This window comes from Myxocyprinus asiaticus, chromosome 7 (genome assembly GCF_019703515.2).
Source record: "Myxocyprinus asiaticus isolate MX2 ecotype Aquarium Trade chromosome 7, UBuf_Myxa_2, whole genome shotgun sequence".
Taxonomy (NCBI): Eukaryota; Metazoa; Chordata; class Actinopteri; order Cypriniformes; family Catostomidae; genus Myxocyprinus; species Myxocyprinus asiaticus.
In genome coordinates this window covers 32,558,833-32,580,273 of record NC_059350.1, presented here as the reverse complement: position 1 = coordinate 32,580,273, position 21,441 = coordinate 32,558,833, and the positions used below count along the sequence as shown (strand labels likewise).

At 37.8% G+C, this 21,441-nt stretch overlaps 1 protein-coding gene across 3 annotated transcripts in view; it reads right to left on the bottom strand.

Moving 5' to 3' along the window:
• The window catches only part of LOC127443628 (sister chromatid cohesion protein PDS5 homolog A), a 54,080-nt gene extending 32,838 nt beyond the window's left edge, over window positions 1-21,242 (bottom strand). The window contains exons 1-2 of one of the 3 annotated variants that reach the window (XM_051702341.1): window positions 21,166-21,242; window positions 19,720-19,877 (exon numbers count right to left, since the gene is read on the bottom strand). In XM_051702341.1, the coding sequence (XP_051558301.1) occupies window positions 19,720-19,845 (126 nt within the window). In that variant the 5' untranslated portion in view covers window positions 19,846-19,877; window positions 21,166-21,242. Of the gene's footprint in view, window positions 1-19,719; window positions 19,878-20,349; window positions 20,564-20,612; window positions 20,752-21,165 lie in introns of those variants that run through there. The other 2 variants (XM_051702340.1, XM_051702339.1) reach the window with 2 other exon arrangements.
• Between the last annotated feature and the right edge of the window lie 199 nt (window positions 21,243-21,441).

Sequence of the window (21,441 nt, the reverse complement as noted above, 5' to 3'; positions counted from 1 at the left end):
TTTTATTATAATTATTTGGAAATAAAAAAAATTTAATATTGCTTTTAAATTGTTTTGGACTGTTTTGGTTTGTGAACGGCACAAGTTTCTCTTGTAAACAATGACTCCTCCACGTGACGCGTCACCTTACCATCGAGTTTACGTCATCTCTCTCATGAGCTCAGGTCACAGAGATGTACAGAAGCAAACATTTGTAGTTAAAAAGTATATAAGTATTGTTTTGTTTCTAAAAATATTCAATTGTTTGCATTCAGAAGAACTTTATTTGTCGACTGGAGTCGTGGGGATTATTTTGATGCATCCTAAATATGCATTTTGGACCATCAAAAAATGGAGTACATTCACTTGCATTGGTTAGAGGAGGAGGCCTGATATGAAATCCTAAAAGTCTTAAATTCTGTTTTGATGAAGAAAGAAACTCAGATACATCTTGGATGGCCTGAGGTTGTGTAAATTATCAGCAAATTTTCATTTTTGGGTGAACTATAAGTTTTCCTCCTGTGTAATATATGTTCTGTTAGAAATTAGAAAATAAAATGGGAAAAAAATATAATGGGCTCATTTAAATAAATAGGCTCTTCAATTACAAGGGGAGAGAGAAACTTCCTGTATCTTTGACATGTACAACAAAAATAATGTTACTTGATACATGCCATTACACTTGAAAACCATGAACACAACTATGCAACAAAGAAATCAGACACAGGCTACAATAAATACAGGTTACGTTTTTTACTATGGTGGGTCGCCACTTGATGTTCAATGTAAAATCTGGGTCCCAAAGTAAAACCAGTTGAGAACCACTGGTCTAGGGTACAGTTCATGTGAACTCCGGTCTGTTTGCTGCTGACCTGAATTCGATCCGCTCTAAATCGTGGAAGAAAACTGCTAGTGATGATATCATGCGCCTTTGCATGATCCCTGTTGCAATTACTATGGTTACCTGTTAATTGCAGGAAGAGAGGAATTAAATTCGAGTTTAGACCAAGCAATCATGTGTGAAAGCACCATAAATCGATCTTCTAACATAGGTTGTAAATTTACAGAGTTTGATACATATCCCTGTGGAATAAGAACTAAAATCTTCTAGTCCTAGGACCCAGGAGAACTGCTTTTGTTCCTTCTTTTGCTTGTGCACTGTGAGAGAGAGAGTGTGTGTGTGTGTGCGCGTGTGAGAGAGAGAGGGAGAGACAGTGTGAGTGGGGGAAGGGCAGCCAGCTCTGAGCTCAAGGAAAGCAGCTGAGCTTCAGACTCAAAACTATGGAATGACCCGCTTTCAAAAGTGCATGTAAACATGGTCAGTGAAAACAGCACATTGGCACAACCAGGAAGCTGAACAGCTACTCTAATTCCCTCCAAAACACTCTCAGGCTCTCCCCAACCATCACAATCTTTACCATGTTGGCCATTTAATGAGAGAGATTATATAATGACTAACATTGGCTTATATAGGCTAACATTATGTTTGTGCTTTGTCACCCAAAAACACAGCAAATGGATAAAAGTGCTTATATGCTACATTAGGATGGGCCGACTGTTCATACATTTATTTTGTTTAAATGTCCTGCAACAGCAGGCCTACAATGTATTGAATACGAATAATGTTTTATTTGTAAAGTACTAAATATGGTTTACTAAGTTTTCAAGGCAAACAGGAAATGGACTGCTGTAGCAGAAAAAAACAAAAAACAAAAAAAAAAAGGGCAAAATAATAATTTATTTCTCAGTAGGTATTGTTTAGAATCAAAATTACTAAAGCAACCAATTTTTGAAATGTATATCAGAATTGTTAACCTGGGCAGAAATCATCACAATTTGTTTCGGCAAAATTCAATTTATTTTGATAATCATTTAATCTAACGATTATTAGAACGATTATTCAACTATTCTGCGATTGCAACAATTAATCATTAGCTCTTAAACGATTATTCAGCTTGTGCCCCGACTTAAAAGATTGTATTAAATGTGCTTACTAACAATAAAGGACAAAATCATCTTTCACTGAATTAAAGGGAAAAAAATACTTTTTATGAAGTTTAATTCAGTAAAGAAATTCACTGCAAAAATCCTATTATCATCAAGTGTTTTTGTCTTGTTTTCCATTTAATATGGTTTAAAAATCCTTAAAACAAGATACATTTACTTGAGAAGCAACATATAAGATACTTAGATTTGCTTTAAGAGAATGTATCTTAAGTGTATTTTGTATATAAGTGTATTTTTTCACTTGGTTACTCTTCTGCGAGTGCAGTAAAGACTAATATTTATATTCAAGGTCTATTCACTAAAAGCAAGTCTAAATATCTTATATGCTACTTCTCAGGTGAATGCATCTTTTTTTCAAAAGGATTTTTAGATATTTTAAAATATTTGTATTTTTAATATTATATTCAACATTCTCAGATAAAAAAAAATGTTCTTCTGCAGTATAGCTGCTAAAGAAAATGTACGTTGTTTTAACTCACAAAAAAACAAACTCTCTCTTATTAATAAAGCTGCGTATTGCCAATTTTCTTCACGATAAGAAATGCAAATGACACATATATTATGATTTAATAAGTCACGAGCCATCACGTTATAATCTAGCTGCATTAAGTGTGCATGCTTGAGGGACTAGCGTCCCTGAGACAAAGTGTGCCTCAGCCGGGTGCAGTTTCAGTCTCTCCCCCTTAGATAGGGACACTCGCACAACTCATAGTAGAGGTGCTGATCGCACAGAGAAATGCCAGTTTCGGAGTTTGTAGTTATTTACATAATCTGCTTCCGTATTATTTGAACTTTAACCCTCTGGGGTCGACGGACGCACCGGCACATCCTGCTGGATTTTTTCAGCATAACAGCGAAAACAACTTAAAATACTCCGTCATTTTTGGGCATACAGATAAGTGGAAGACATCATTAGAAACTATAAAGGGTCTACTTTTATTTGTGTACACTCACAATAACAACAAAACCATGTGCTTTTGTAAAATAAAGAAAATAAACAGGGTGCGCTTTCAGCCGTCTCTGTCTCCGCGAGCATCTTTCTGAAACACGTCATGAAAATGAACTGAAACGCCATGAATATTTATCACACAAACATGAAACATATGTCTAAAGAAAGCTTAAAATGTCTAATTTTAAATAAAACAATTCAAATTTAAAACAAATATTCTCCTGCAATGTAATCTGTATGAAACAAAGCAATGTACAGTTTCTCCTGGCTCAGCTCATTATCGCTAATGTGATCACACCCACCAGCAGAGCGTGCTATTCATATGGTAATGTGCTGAGGCGGTCTTTGCAAATATGCAAATGGTAAACGCCCCCACAACAATGCCTTAACAAACATCAGGTTTCATCATCAGATTCATTCTCCTGCGCGTTTAGAAGATGGCACGCTACACAGGTGAGGAAGCTCTACAGATGGTCCTGGATAGTGACGAAGAGTTCACATTTTCCTCAGAAGAAGAGCGGGACTCCGACGATGAACGTTTACATTTTGAAGAGCGACTTGATCCAGCCGAGGATACAATTCCGGATGAGTAAGTCATTTAGTTTTACTTACATTAGTTGACATGCTATTTTATATAAACATGTACATATTTTACTAGCTGGACTATTTCCAGACTTGCCAGCCAGTATTCAGAGTATTGAAATTTGAAATATGTCCTAATAGGCAAGATTTAGTTACATTTAAATGTTGTTTCGGCTAAAGCATGTATTTAAATTGTATGCTGTATGATATGAATATGTAATATGATATGAAAGTAATATGAATGTTTAGATTATATTTTAACTAGTATTATCATCAACGAAACTTGTGCTCGCAAGTATCTGTTCGGATGTAAATGTGTAAAATGTGCTGTAAATATGCCCGGTTGATGAAGTGCGCGAATGAGTAAATGTTTGCGGTGTGCTATCTCCAGTAATGGACCACTGACAGACATATACAGCACGCGTCTATACCCATTAATTTTCCGTCATTTATGCATATAGGCTACTGGTATTATACTTTGGAATATATATGTAATAATAATTTTCAACTTTTGTTTTAGGAATGTGGCTGCATCACTCTCACCTTCACCTGCCATTCGCACTAGGAGGGCACGCAGCACCCCAATCGAAAATCAGAAAGAGTAATTACACATTTACCCACTATTTTACAGATGTTAGTTTAATTTTGTTTATATAATTAGTGATAATACAATATGTGCCTGTATGACTTTACAATTTATTTATTTATTTTTTTGAAAGGAATGTGGCTGCATCACTCTCGCCTTCACCTGCTATTCACACTAGGAGGGCATGCAGCAACATAATAGAAAATCAGAAAGAATAAGTACACATTTACCCACTATTTTACAGATGTTAGTTTAATTTTGTTTATATAATTAGTGATAATATAGTTCTGTGTAATAAATATGCTCACAGTTGTTTGTTTGTTTGTTTTACAGCTATAAGAATAATAGTGATCAGACATCTGTTGCAAAGAGGGCCAAGACAAACATTCAGGCAAGCAACAGGCAGTCCACTCTGTCATGCAAAACAGAGGCAGATATTGACATGGTTCCACAGACTCTGAGATTCCTGCCTGCACGGGAACCTGGACCACAGCTGAGTCCTGCTGAGGCACAGACTCCCCAGAGTCTCTTCAAAATGTTTTTTTCTGAGAATGCAGGGTCAACTCTGTGCTACAACACCAATGCTCAGGCTGCCGGGGCAATTGCAAAGGATAAATGGATAGATGTCAGCATCAGTGAGATGTACCGCTACATTAGCCTGCTGTTTTAAATGGCCATGGTGAAGGTGAGCTCCATCAGAGACTACTGGCGGCAAGACAGTCTTTTCTCTGTGCCTTTTCCTGCCACAATCATGTCAAGAGACAGATACCACACTATTTCATGGAATGTGCACGAGTCACCCAGATGCAGATAAGGAAAATGACAGAAAAAGGGGCACAGCTGAACATGACCGTCTTTTCAGGGTCAAACCTCTCATGGACACTATCCATCATGCTTGTAAAGCCATCTATCATCCTAAAAGAAACTTAGCTGTGGATGAAAGAATGGTGGCATGTAAAGCAAACACAGGAATGACACAGTACATGAAAGCCAAGCCAACCAGGTGGGGCTTCAAGTTGTTTGTCCTTGCTGATTCCTCAAATGGATACACTGTGGACTTTACACAGGAAAAAACAACTTTCCTACAGGCCATGGACTATCATATGATGCTGTGACATCTCTTTTGGTCTGTCAAGTTTTAGGCTCTGGGTACCATGTGTACATGGACAATTCCAAAGTCCAAAGCTCCTGACAGACTTGTTTGCCATGAAGTTTGGTGCTTGTGGGACTTAGAGACTATAGGAAGGACTGCCCACGGGATGCAATGAATTCACTCTCAAAAGAATCTGCCACGGGATCCATCAGGTGGATTCGGGATGGACACACGAGAAGTATCTGTCTGTTCTACCATCCATTCTGCTTATACAAGTGAGACTGTGCAGAGGAGGGTGAAATCACAAGATACATGGAGGATAAAGACATTTCCATGTCCTGCACCTATGACTGCCTACAACAAACACATGGGGGGTGTTGACCTGTCTGATCAACTGTTACAGTACTACACTGCACAACACAAAACAATGAAGTGGTACAGAAAGATCTTTCTACACTTATTGGACATTGCTTCCACCAATGCTTTCATTATGCACAAAGAGCTAGGTGGTAACATGACCCACAAAGAGTTCATGGAACAGCTTATTGCAGAGCTCTGTGGTGTGTCACAGAAAGTAGCACCAAAACAGACCAGTAGTGAACATGTACCGGTTCCAGGAGCTGAGCTGACATCAGATGCAAAGGATATTGCCAATGTTGGTCGCTGGACGTGCATGCTTTGCAAAGTACAGCACGGAAAAAGGCAGGTAACACCTTGGAAATGCCAGGCATGTGATGTTCACTTGTGTGTTCAGTTGAACAGGAACTGTTTTCAAAAATGGCACAAAGACATGTAACTGTATTCCCAAATCTGTGTGCTGTGCACTGTTCACTTCAAAGTTTACAATGGTTATGTCCAATACTATGTGAGCGAGTAGGCTACGCATAGGTGGATGAGTGGGCTCATACAAACCATCCACCTTCGGTAATACTCTCATCTCTCCCTATGTGCAGTGGACACTTTATTTTTTTTTTCATCTTGCACTGTCCCTGTTTGCACTTTTGCCCTGAATGTCTCTTTTGCACCACTGCTCTATGTGTTGTTTCATGTGTAAATCCGTTCATCAAAGAATCCTGAAAAAATTTTTACACAACTGTTTTCAACATTGATAATAATAAATGTTTCTTGAGCAGTAAATCGTCATATTAGAATGATTTCTGAAGGATCATGTGACACTCAAGACTGCAGTAATGATGCTGAAAATTCAGCTTTGATCCCAGGAATAAATTGCATTTTACAATATATTCAAATAGAAAACTATTTTAAATTGTAAAAATATTTCACAATATCACTGTTTTTGCTGTATTTTGGATCAAATAAATGCAGCCTTGGTGAGCAGAAGAGACTTCTTTTAAAAACATAAAAAAATCTTACCGATCTAAAACTCTTAAACGGTAGTGTAGGTCTAAAGTTTTTAAGTCTTTATGTAAAGAAAATGTATATAGTCAGATTACTTCCTTTAATTACTTCATTCTCTCTCAGTCACATTCCTCATAGGCCCAGGGGAGGGGTCTTTGTCTCCTCAGGTGTGAATCACATTAATATTCATGATCATTCATGCCTCCTCGCATATGGCCTTTCTAACACTAAAAGTGTCTTACAAAAGTTAAATAACTATACTGTTTCATATGCATGAGTGATCAGGATGGTTTTCACATCATTTTGTAGCAAAAACTCTAAGCTACATAATCCAGTTCTCAAAAGTCTTGTGAACAAATGTTTAGTATGTGTTATATGGCCTTATTTCAGTGACTTAAAATGTTTTGTTTTTTCAAAGACCATGCATAAACATTATTTTCTCAAAAATACAAACATGTACATACATGTTGCTCACATATTATTGTAGCCCAGTTTGTGCTGAATACAGTGTTATCAGACTTTAGCCATTCATATGTTTTTAAGCAACTGAAAAAAGCACAAATGTCAAGGCATGTCAAAACTTCTCCAGGGCCCAAAACACCCTCAGACCCCAGAGGATTAATAAAGCTTTAACGCATTAAATATAAATGTATTAAAGATGTAACACTGGGGTGTTTCTTCTAAAGATGCTTGACACACAAGTTTTGCTTCAGCAGAGCGGCAGCTGCATTAGAGTGCTTCTGTATTTACTTATTTTGTATTTTTGCATTATAATTCCCTTATACTTTGCAATATACATCACCTGAAGCTGTTGGAGTGCATCTGAACTGTGAGCTGTGTAATTATTCCTCTCCTCAGTCAGACGCGAACTGCAGTACTGCTCTCGCGCATCATCACAGTTACATGTGATCTCATGTTACGTTAAATGAGATCAAACGACTATTCGACAACGAAAATGTCAACAATTTTTTTTATCATCGCCGTTGTCAATAACACCGACTAATCGTTTCAGCCCTAATTGTGACCAACATTAATCTGATTTAAATTGGGATCCTCACAGAATAACGCTGAGATGAGTGACTGATGAGGTATTGATTGCACCTAGAGAGCGCGCATGTTTGATCAACACCGAGAGCGCTCATGTTAAAGAGAGTAAAGCTAAAAGCACTCATGATGGCTCAAACAGCCTCTATCACTCCACACAGCATCTGATTGTCACGTGTACTCAGATTTGTATTTGCATGTTTATTTGTTGTTTAATTTGTTTTTATACCCGTTAGCAGCCTCTTTATCCTCTTCCTGCTCACAGTGCAGCGAGTCAGAATTACTACCGTAATGACTCATTTCTAAAAACAAAATGGCAAATTCATGTGAATTACATCATGTCTGAATGTTTAAATTCATGAATGCTTAGAATTGCCAACAACTCACCCTCCAAAGGCCACTCTGTCATGCTTCAAGGGCTGAGCAAGTGGCCATTCATTAGAGTAGCAGTGTATGTGTGATTCCCTGCATGCTGCAAAAAAGATCTGCCCTGATTCCAGGCACGATCGGCCGATCACGTATTTAAGACTAAGATCAGCCGATTTCGATCGGTTCATCGCTAATAAATTATCAAGTTTATCTAGAAAGTACTCATTGTATTAGTGCCCGACTGATATATCGGTCGGCCGATATTTTACCGATATGAAATATTTTTTCAGAACATATAATGCATAAAACAATGCTTTAGAATTAGTGTCATAGCATAGTTTGTCCAGCAGAGCGCGCTCAGTCATTGTTTAGAGAGCTGACTCTGAACTGACAGTGGTTCTGCAGACAGGGCGGAGTTCAGCGGTGTTCACAGTAAGTTGTTAACTAGATTGTTAAATACATACTGGAAACTTAATAAACAATGACCCCATCATTTCCCCTTTACAATATAACTAATATAACGTTAACCTTGTCCCTGACAACCATATCACTCATGTCTGTTTGCTGTTAGCCAGCTATAGTTTGTCAGTGCAGTCAGTAATGTAGCAGATTGAAAGGTAAACATCAGAGCATCTTTTTGCAGCTCATCAGACAATGGTGCGGTGGTGGATTGTGTCTGGCGAGTGTTAATTTCATGCTGTTGTTACTTAGTTGGTGAGACACAATGCTGGAAAGTAAAATAAAAAACGTCCGTCTTTTACTCTCCATGACAACGAGCTTATAGCTAACTAGCTAACCACGTAGCTACTTTTATTGTTGTCAGCTGAGTGCAAGCTAATGAGTAAACATGTATTCACCAAACTGTTTTATTCAGGATTCACAGTTTGGTACCCCCTTCAACCGAACAATTCCAGTCATTGCATTTATAAAATGTAATATTTAAAAGTCTGGTTTTCCACCGTTTAATATTTCCCCTGAACTTGTATAGCAGAATACAGTGTAACACCACTGCTGCTGTTTATCTTGACTCGGCAGTATTAATATAGTCAGCATCTGACTGATACTAAACAGTAATACTGATGTTTATTTAGCTATTTATTTTATTTTTATTTATTCTTTATTTTAATGGTCAGCATTTGACTGATACTAAACAGTAATACTGATGTTTATTTAGCTATTTATTGTATTTTTATTTATTCTTTATTTTAATGGTCAGCATTTGACTGATACTAAACATACAGTACTGATGTTTATTAAGCTATTTATTGTATTTTTATTTATTCTTTATTTTCTCAGTGTTCATTTCTAGAATTTGTTGACAATGTATAATAAGAAAGTTAAATAAAGAAATATTTAAGAAAGCAGTCTTCTGAGTACCTTTGCATAGTCATATTGATGCAAAATTGGTGAAAAGTGCACATAGAAAAGGTCTGTTTTCATTCCAGCTCAAAAATGTAATATATCGGCCACCATATCGGTAATCTGTCTCAAAAATCCCATATCAGTCGGGCTGTACATTGTATATCAAACAATTTTTGTGTATATTCATAAACCCCTGCTGGTGGGCACCCTCTAGCGGTTCATGCTGAGCAGCGCAGCATTATGAAATTTATCATTACAATTCAACTTGCAAACTTTGTTAAAATTACCATTGCCAAATGTTGGCTATATATGCAGTACACTTGAAACACATCACAGAACAAAGCAATAATTAGCGGTCTATCTGAATCAGGGATGGGTAACTTTGAAGGTGGCGAGGGCCAACATTTTTTCTCCTTTCTACCAATGGGCCGAATTACAAATACGCACTCACAATGTTCACCCCCTTACTCAATTTCCTCATTGTGGCTAATCCATGCACAACTAATCCAATATGCTTTAAAGATTTTGTTAACTACATTAAGTTTATTTAATAATAATTATAAAAACATAATTATTTTTGTATAACTTGCATATTTACTAAAACATGCAGTTTAAATGTACCAACTCATGTTCAATTGCCAAATAATACATTTCAAACTTACATTTTCAAGAAAATTAATCTCATTTGCATTGTCAGTACATTTGCTACACACAAAACAGAAAACGATCATATTTTCAAAATTTTCAAACCCACCTCATAAAACAGCATATAGGTATTAGTTAAAATCCAAATATTATCATCAATAACAATACTTGATACAAGAACATTTCAGTGCATTAATACAAAACATTTCAGCACCACACCAGCCCCGCAACACGCACGGAGCGAACAGAGAAACATTCTCACTATTCACAAGACTTTTCAACAATCAGACAGGCATCTCAATAGCGAAACTTTAAAGTTTCTCCCTCTGACAACGACTTTTTCGTTTTACGCAAGCATGAGCAAAACAGAATAAGATGTCTCTGGTGATCACGGTCATGGATTTTGTAAAAAGTTTTGATGCTGATATATTTTACCCTTACATCTGTGAGAGCAGCTCTGGGGTATGTATCTCTCATACTGTACGTCTCTCTGATCAGTGGTGTATTGACGAATCAAATTTAAATCTTTCATGTCAGATTTTGTATCCAGGCAAACAAAAGGCAAGGGTTTACCCGTAAAATTAAGGTTAGTGCGCACTAGCTCGCTGACTAGCTGAAGTTACATTTTGCTCAATTTACCTCACAAATGATGAACAAGTGTAAGGGCATACATTACATGCGCTCATGCGTTGCTCTGGTGGTTACAAACCTTGGACCACAAGAGTTTTTTTAGGCCACACAAAACCGGATGTGGTGAAGTCAACATGTTGACAGTTGAGGAGTGTGCTTTTGTATTTGCTAAAAAGACAACAGAAAAATATGTTTGTATAATCCAACTTGTTAGGCAAGACTCTCCTCAAATTGCTGCTCCGCCATGACGGTTGTTGATTGAAAAAAGAAAATCCGCTGCAGCGCCCCTTGCGACAAACGCTGAGAATACAGCACGTACTAGCATTAGGTTATGAATTGCGCTCTGACACATTTCATAACGCAATGGCGCGTGAAATCGAGCTTGTGTAGCAAGATGCGTCTGTGTTCACATATTTACGTAGAGTATGTTTGGGCCTTAAGATGCTGCATCTAGAATCCTACAGTGATCAGCAGGTATTCTAAGAACAAGCGACCTCTTCTGGTGGATAACTGTAATAACATCATAACCTGAATGCAATCTTTACATAATACCTTTTTCCAATTAATTAAAATCAATCCTCAGTCATGTCCGACGGACCATATTCAGTGACACTGTGGGCTGTACACGGCCCGAGGGCCGCAAGTTGCCCATCCCTGATCTGAATCATCGTGGTAAAAGGAGTGGTGGATGTTTGATTCTCCCAAATATAGCATATCCAAATTATTTGATAGTATTTGATACTTTTTTATGGATCAAAGAAGAACGTTCACCAACATGCGCATATCGAGGCCAGTTATGCGCTTAACCCGTTGTATATTACCGCTGTCTTTAATATCAGTCTCCTTGTTGTTAACCTGTCACGTTCATTTTGAGCGTGCCACACATGTGCAGCTGATCAGATCGGGAGCAGCATTAAGACAAGCGCTGTGAATTCTTTTTCTCTTCCTTATTCAGACTTTGGTGGATTTACAACATATCTAATTACAGCGTTTGCAATTTTTTAATGCAAAATCTCAATTTCAGGATAAAAAAAAAATACAAAGTGTAAAACGCAAATGAATCGAAAAAATCGCGCAGCCCTAGCTGGGACAGGAGAAAGTATTGTTACAACAAGAAAGTTACACACTTCAGCTTTAACCTCCATACATTTATTTGTTATAACATGTAGATGAGCATTAGTAATATAAGCCACAGTGGTGAAGAAATCAAATCAAGTTTGTCTTTCTATCAGACTGTTATTCAACAGTTCTCTCTTGCTGTATTTCATGCATTATCAGCATGTGAACATGCAGTGGTGTCATTCTAATATTGTTCTCACTATAAAGGAAGTACCTTTTCTCACATTTGCCAAAATTTGGAAAAGACAATGCTGAATGAAATGTTATTTCATTGGTTGAAAATATACTCAGGGTGGCTTCAAATAACGAAAAGGAGCAAAGTTTGCAAAATGTATTTACATAGAAAACGTAAATACCGTTTTGTATACAGCACCTTTAAAAAGAAAGGCAGCAGCAGCAAAATCCTGTGGCTAAAGGTCCTGAAATACTTTGAGAAGTTCTTCTTCGTTAAGGGGTAAAAAATAAGTTCTAAACAGCCGAGGAACGGTATACTGTTTGTGAACATTCAGACACCCGCCACACCGCTGTGAGAGGCGTTTACAGGAGCATTTAAATATGAGGACGCTCAATAAAACCTTAACTAATGTGACATCAAAATGTGTTATCAAATACTTTATGCCTCATTCTAGGAGTAGAATTCACATGAGGTCAGTAAAAGAAGCTGTTTTTACCACTCGATGATTTAAAGTAATATATATGGAGCAGAATTTTTTTTTTATTAGTCTTGTTTACATTCTCAATTCATGCTCTCACACAATATATGCGGTCATAGAATACGCCGGTTAATGCTATCAGAGCTGTTCGGCTGCAGGTAGAAGAGAACTACTTTAAGCAGCCTACTTCATCATTGAACATACGTTTTATTTCTCATCTCCATCTCTCTCTAGAGTTCGATTTAGGTTATTCAGGTATATATCTTATGAATCTGGCAATGCTTTCTTTTGCATTAGTCTGATTGTAAGTTTATATGCATAGTGGATTACACCAAGTATCAGTCAAGAACAATATAAATCGAAGTCAGCATGTGCCAAAATCACGCCTTGCTAGGAAATAAGTGACTGAAGTGAAGAACCAGAAGGCAAAGTAAAGTTTTGTAGAGGTTTGTTTTTCTGGTTTGACTCTATATTAAAGCATTCCTAGCTGAAAAAGGCAAAGTCTACCCCGAATTCGAAGATGAAACGTGGGCAAGCAAAGGAAAACAGGGCCAGGGGATCACACTGACTAGTGTTCATATGCTTATCGATTTTTATTTTGCATTTGCCTACACAGGGCCCTGTTGGTTCACTTCAATACAAGTGAAAGTCAGATTGTTAATCCGATAATATTTGCTGCTTATTGATCTCAAAAATGAAAATGTTTCCAAATTTTGTTACGCATGTATAACGGTTTAAGTCTATTAGACATTTTCATTTTGATAGCTCCACTGTTAAGATGAACATAAAACTTTAATCTTCTCTTCAACTCAGATGTGGATAACAGCCTTTGATTTAATATTTGTGTTTGATGCAGTTTGTTTGTTTTTTTATGCTGCTTTTTGTCATGTCACAGCACGTCAAAAATGTTGCCAACCCCGGCTTTTACATTCTCAGAGACCCAGCGCAGCAGAATTGCAAAGTTTGATGATGAATTTCCTTTTCCCCTCTTTGAACATGTTTTTGGAAGCTGCTGACTATACAACTCATGATTTTAAAGCATATTTTGTTTTGGGGTGAATTTTGTATGCCTTTAGAAAACAATGGCAGACTATGGAATTTTATTTGATTTTTTTTAAGCACAATTTGTTTTGGGGTTAATTTTGTGTGACTTTAGAAAACAATGGCAGTCTATGGGAATATGCTGTTTTTAAGCAGTGACATTCAATATGCAATTTTTGTATTTTTTTATATTTAAAAAAAATGGGCTTCGTTTAATTGCTGTAAATAAATGTTGCAATTCTGCTACGCTGGGTCTTTGAGGGTTAAAGTGGGCATGAAATCAAAACTGACCCTATTTATTTTATTAATGCATGTTACTGGTCTTATTGTGAAGGATTCATCCATGCATATATCTGCTATTTTATTTTATATTTGACCTCATAATCTTTAATCAAAATGTCATAACTTGCTCTTCCGTTTAAACGACTGACTCTTCTCTGCTGACGTCTGCAAATGGTAGTCAGTTTTAACCCTGCCCCTTCAAGAGTCTTGTAAATAAACTTGATGTCAAAGCAGCTAATGCAGAGATGAAAAGGTGTATTTTCTTCTATCGATTTTTTACGATGTTACTTCAAGCGTTTTAATGATCTTTGATCATGAACATTCAAGATTTTTTCCCGAACACATTTCTTCCGTGAAGCTGACAGTTCACCACTATCCTTCCAGGTTTTAATAATGCGTTGGACAGTTCTTAACCCAATTCCAGTGATTTCAGCAATCTCCTTAGTTGTTTTCTTTGTTTAATGCAGGCCAATAATTTGCCCCTTCTGAAACACATTAACATCTTTTCCACAACCACGGGATATGTTTTCCGACATGGTTGTTTAAGAAATGAGAAGCTACACACTGCCATCAGTTAGGGTTAAAAGAATTGTTGCCAGATGAAACATATTAATCACTGCAATAATGATCCAATCACAGGCTCTTAAGTATATGCTTATTTAAATCCAAACGGCGACTTTTTTCTGGCCAGGCAGTGTATGTCGACTGCAAACTCGCATTCAGATCTGCCTCCACCCCTGTACGCAACGCCCACTTTTCACAATCCAATCAACAGCCGATGGATAAACTCAAGTCCCCACCCTACATTTTTTTCTTGTTCGATAAGCTGTTTCACTAGAAAAAAAAAACATCACAATATGGAAGTAATCTGTTTCATGCCGACTTCAAAGATGCACTCAGCAATGTTTTCCTCATCATTCAAGTTGTACTCCTTAAGAAATGTATTGTAACAAGTATAAAATCATGAGCACTCAGATGAGATGAATACTCCAGTCATATCAGAAATTAATCTAATAAAAGTTGTTTTATTCTACATGGAGAGGGTCCTGGGGGCTGCCATATTAAGATCACATGACAAGTCAAATACTACTCGCTTAATCTCAGTAACAGCCCTGCTGTTTGACACTTTCACTCGTGGATTAATCATGGTTGACTGTGAATATAAAATTTCTCAACAGTGGCATCTGTAACTGAAAACTGAGTAATGTTGCATACAACAGACTTGTCACAATGTTATAATTTTCATTCCGGTCCGTATCAGCATTCAGAAACGGTTATACCATTAGTTGGACACTCAGTGGTGCTATGGTGTAATTTCGTTGCTCAATGGCCTACACAATAATACAAGGCAGCTTGATTTCAAACTTTTAAAATTTTATTTATTATTTATTTTAACTAAATGTAAATGAACCTGAAAAAAATTGTGCAATCAGATTAAATTGTGTTTTGTTCAACAAACCTCAACCAACACGCCACACAGCAAACACAGGCTATGTACAAAATTAACATTAACAACAATAAATATGTACAGTAGACATGTTACATTTTTTGTCAAGAAAGAGCATGTCCACCTTTTCAGGCTTGAGCAGTGACCTCTTGGGGAGGGTTTGGGGTGGGTGGGGTCACTTTATTCTACGCCGTTTCAGATGCGGTGCTTGTTGCGCAAAGGCATAAATATTTTTTGCCACGTTTGCCAGCAGCGTGTAACGCGGCTCATTGGCTTTCCACAAGAGATGTCACTTTTATGGGAACCATACATTCGTTCATTCCGATAATGGTCTTGGCGCTGAACGCCCCCTTGAGAGAATGCAGAATGCAGGTGTATTGAGATGCGTTTAAGTTATTTTTAACTGACAAGCTGTCAGCTGTCAAAGAGGTCCAACTAGAACATAATTACACTGAAAAACAGCACTGTCGGACGCAAATACACGTTCGTTGCGAACAGCCCCAACAAATAGGCCTAACGGAAAAGGCTACGACCAGGGAGAAAGAAAAAAAATTATATCCACGTTTCCTTCTAGTAAACACTACCTTTCCCAAAAGAACAAATCAATGGAGCAAGTAGGCTATTTTTTCCCTTAAGGGTTTTCTTCCGCGTAACGAATATGCCTTTTCTGTTTTTAAAGCTAAACGAAAAGCGCTCTCCATTTAAAATTGGGCTCATCCGTTAATAGAATTTGACTAACATGCTAAAATGGTATCACTACAGTGTTTCCCATTAATTATCTAGACTATGGCGGACCTAATTTGCCCTGCCACACTTTCATAATGAACTGAAAATATTTACACTTCTCATAACATAAAAGATCTCTAACGTTGTGTTTTGCAATGTTGCAAAGCATCTCACTCCCAGTCAGTCAGCCAGCCCTGAAACCAATGTGTTTATGATTAAATTACTACTAGAGCACAAAATTGTTTACAAGAGCACAAAGATCTTCATAGAACTAGCCTCTTAATTTTGCTCTCAAAGTGCACCAGATTGATGCATTTAACTTTAAAATGTACAAAATTTTCTTACGGGGAGCATGCCCCCTAACACCCCTAGAGGGTCCGAGGTCAACGCACCATAGTCTCACAAAACCCTGTGGGAAACACTGCACTAAAAATAAATTTGACCTTTTAGGGCCATTGTCTTTGTTCATGTTAATAATTTTATATATATATATATATATATATATATATATATATATATATATATATATATATATATATATAGAGAGAGAGAGAGAGAGAGAGAGAGAGAGAGAGAGAGAGAGAAAGGCTTTACATGAATGTAGTGTATTTCTCTTTATATTAGTTTTTTTTTTTTTTTTTTAAGTGCTGCAGTTTTTCCTCACAGTCCTCATTTGAGTCTCTCTCCATCTTTTGTCATGAATGTGTTTTTACTGGTGTTTTGGAATCACAATGATGGGAAACAATTATAATACACTCGAATGCTATATATTTGACGAAATTCTCCTGCTTTTAATGGAAACATGACAGAAGATGTGCACAGAGTGGCATTGATCTTACTTGATCTTTCCCCCGCAGCCGCTTCGGTCATGTAGCGTCCGTGTTATCTCACACAACTCAACAATAGCTGAACCTGATGCGAGTATGCAGCTGGATGCATCTCCAACTCACACTGAAGGTGTCTGTGTTTCATGTCAATTTCTCTAAATTTGCGACACGTTCGGTGCCGTTTGGGTGCATGCGAGTCGCTAAAATACGGGGCAAACCGTGTCCTGCATCACATACAGGAGCATCTCAGTAAATTAGAATGTCATGGAAAAGTTCATTTATTTCAGTAATTCAACTCAAACTGTGAAACTCGTGTATTAAATAAATTCAATGCACACAGACTGAAGTAGTTTAAGTCTTTGGTTCTTTTAATTGTGATGATTTTGGCTCACATTTAACAAAAACCCACCAATTCACTATCTCAAAAAATTAGAATACATAAGACCAATAAAAAAAAACATTTTTTGTGAATTGTTGGCCTTCTGGAAAGTATGTTCATTTACTGTATATGTACTCAATACTTGGTAGGGGCTCCTTTTGCTTTAATTACTGCCTCAATTCGGTGTGGCATGGAGGTGATCAGTTTGTGGCACTGCTGAGGTGGTATGGAAGCCCAGGTTTCTTTGACAGTGGCCTTCAGCTCATCTGCATTTTTTGGTCTCTTGTTTCTCATTTTCCTCTTGACAATACCCCATAGATTCTCTATGGGGTTCAGGTCTGGTGAGTTTGCTGGCCAGTCAAGCACACCAACACCATGGTCCTTTAACCAACTTTTGGTGCTTTTGGCAGTGTGGGCAGGTGCCAAATCCTGCTGGAAAATGAAATCAGCATCTTTAAAAAGCTGGTCAGCAGAAGGAAGCATGAAGTGCTCCAAAATTTCTTGGTAAACGGGTGCAGTGACTTTGGTTTTCAAAAAACACAATGGACCAACACCAGCAGATGACATTGCACCCCAAATCATCACAGACTGTGGAAACTTAACACTGGACTTCAAGCAACTTGGGCTATGAGCTTCTCCACCCTTCCTCCAGATTCTAGGACCTTGGTTTCCAAATGAAATACAAAACTTGCTCTCATCTGAAAAGAGGACTTTGGACCACTGGGCAACAGTCCAGTTCTTCTTCTCCTTAGCCCAGGTAAGACGCCTCTGACGTTGTCTGTGGTTCAGGAGTGGCTTAACAAGAGGAATACGACAACTGTAGCCAAATTCCTTGACACGTCTGTGTGTGGTGGCTCTTGATGCCTTGACCCCAGCCTCAGTCCATTCCTTGTGAAGTTCACCCAAATTCTTGAATCGATTTTGCTTGACAATCCTCATAAGGCTGCGGTTCTCTCGGTTGGTTGTGCATCTTTTTCTTCCACACTTTTTCCTTCCACTCAACTTTCTGTTAACATGCTTGGATACAGCACTCTGTGAACAGCCAGCTTCTTTGGCAATGAATGTTTGTGGCTTACCCTCCTTGTGAAGGGTGTCAATGATTGTCTTCTGGACAACTGTCAGATCAGCAATCTTCCCCATGATTGTGTAGCCTAGTGAACCAAACTGAGAGACCATTTTGAAGGCTCAGGAAACCTTTGCAGGTGTTTTGAGTTGATTAGCTGATTGGCATGTCACCATATTCTAATTTTTTGAGATAGTGAATTGGTGGGTTTTTGTTAAATGTGAGCCAAAATCATCACAATTAAAAGAACAAAAGACTACTTCAGTCTGTGTGCATTGAATTTATTTAATACACGAGTTTCACAATTTGTGTTGAATAACTGAAATAAATGAACTTTTCCATGACATTCTAATTTATTGAGATGCACCTGTAGTTGTTGCCGTCAACTAAAGTCACATCTTCTGTAAGTGCACATTCACAGTCATTTTGATATGTCGATAAAGAACATCTGGCTTTCAATGCATTTATTTAGGCTTATTTATGAGTCGCAAAAACGTTAGGTGAATTTATGTAGGCAATTCGATTAGTTTGGCTATTGATATAGGAACTGCTGTCATTAAGTAAGTTTCTTTCATAATGTTTACCCATTTTACCGGTATGAAATTTTGCACCGGTGTCGTCCTATGTACCGAGCATAACCGGTAACACCGTATACCGTGGCAAGCCTAGCAAACAAGACAACACACATAAAAAATACTTAAGTAAACTTTTAAGTATTATGTGATCAGAAGCAAGCAGGTGTATAATGTACTGCATATAGCCTAACAGAGGACAGGCGCAGTAGCATCAAGAGAAAAACAAACTTCGGCACTAATACCATGAGCAAAAGTATTGTAAAATATACTATTATTGTGCTGCCTTTGCATTAGAATTGAACGTAGTGAACCCAGCATTCATTTACCCAAACTTTAATCATGAAAGAATGCTAAACAAGAAACTTTAGGCCTAAACTACCAGTTATTCTGTTTTTTTATGCAACTCACAGATGCATTTCTGAATAACAGATACTATGCCAATGCAGATGTTGTTTTGTGGCTGCTTTATGACTTCAAGCATCTCCAAAAAATAAATCTTCAACATCAAACCAAATACCACAGTCAGGTATTGTGGCCAGACTGCTTAGTATTTATCATGAATAACTGAGCTGCAGAGCCGTTAACACCTGTAATTATTTATCATGCTCCCAATTAAAAATCATTGGGATCTTATTTGGTTAAACTTGCTGTTGGCCCAATAAGTCTCATGCACTGGAAATATGGTGGCTAATCACTCATATCTAAATATATGTTTAACAAAAACTTTCTTATGACTTAGGCCAAACAAGACTTTTTAATTATCGGAAGATAATACGAGTGGTGATTGCTGGTGGAAAACTCACAGCCACAATGCCAAGACATTGCTCTGCAATGTTCCAAGCGGTTGCTTACAAGCCCCAGTGAAAATTGTGAAAATTATATAACACTTAATAGATCGAGTATGCATTACAATATGTCTATTTGATTGTGTGTTTTTATAAAGTGTGCTCAATATATTCATTCCTGTCATGTGATGACACTTATCATTACTTTGACTCTTACCTTTAGCCGTTTGACGACTTCATCATTGCTGATTTTATCAGTGATCTCTTTGACACCCAGTGGGTAGATGATCTTTCCGTCCCCAGCCGGTCTCTGCTGCGGAGGCTGTTGCGTGAACTCCATCATCCTTCTTCAGACAGACGGTCCTCTACTGGCCTCTATAGGCAACAACACTGAAGTTCAGCACACAAACCCCACCACACCACTGCAAAAACACTAAAAACACCTTCTGCACTTCAGTCTCCTGCTCTCTAGAGGTGTAGCTAGCCCCCTTAAAATCGTATGATGGCATGAAAATATTACAGACGACTGTTTTCGGACATTTCCCGAATAAAAACACGAAGCTAATGAAGCTAACAACAGTACTAGCCTGAGAGCTAATGAGATGCGCTCCGCCAGCGCGCTTTTGGACTAAAACTCACTACCCGACGGCCATTTCAATCTCTCGTGGGCTCTCGAGGGTTTCTTCATAATATTAACATTCAGATGCAAGTCTACTATTTTGACAGTTGAATATGATTTTAAAGCACCTCAAAAGAATACAATAGCTCTTTTAGCGGCTATTAGCCTAGCCATCAGCTCCAGGCCTCAAAACTATTCAACAAACATCCAGGCAGCACTCACGTTTACCTGTTCAAATCAGAACCCGCCGCTTATCTTTATCCAAAACGAATTTCTTCCAGATCTCTCAGGCGATACTACTCCACAGCGGCCGTCATTCCAACTTTAGACGGCAGGATATCTGAATTGTTTACTTGTTTTCTCTGTATAAGTTCACTCAGCGAGGCAAACATCGACCACCAACTTGACCATACCACACAAACTGTGTGAATTAAACCCCCTAAACGACCGCAGCCGCCTCACAAACATCTACAAACGAATCACGTTATTACCTCACGGATAAGTCGTTCTTTTAATTCATGAGTCAGGTTCAGGTTTAGGAGTTGTTGTTTTTTTAGTTTCGGGCACAATGATCCGTCTCTTTCATACAGGGATGTGTGAACGTCCTCGCGTGGAAAATGGAGGCACAGCTCCCCGCTTGGCTGAAAGCCGGTATTGCAACGCACCGATGGAGGGAGAAACATTACCGTATGTATTCGAGAAGATGCGCCAAAACGTCTCTCTGAATGTGGTTTAGCAGAGTTGGGCCACTTCTATTCAAATGAATGGGAGAAATTGGAACGCCCAACCAAGGAGCTCTGAACACCCGTCAACGGATTGTAGAAAGGAAGTCCCGCCTTACAGTTAAAAGAGTTAATCACCTTTTAGATACAGACATCACCTGTCACTCAACTCGACAATGCGCATGCGCTTTAGCTATAAAAGTAGGGAAAATTGCGTTTTTTAAAAAGTAATATGAGGTAAAGAATCACAATTTATGATACCAGTATTGTCATATTTTATTGCATATTTGAAATATGTTCTTTGATCGTAATCTTGACTAACCGTTTTTGAAATGTTGGTCTTTCTCCATTCAAGTAGATAGGAGCTGCACTGGCATGACTGGAAATAGCTTCCCGAGAGCGTTCCAAAGATGGCCGACAATGGACTTATTAGCTAGAAAGAATTTTGGGTTTACCGCGTGTGTCAGAGAAGAGGCGCACTGTAGCTTTCCCCACTCAAAATAATATAAAAAGAATACATTATATACATTATTATCATTATTATTATATTTATTTTTGTTGTTTGAACTTTAGTTTGTATTCTTATAGTTATATTATT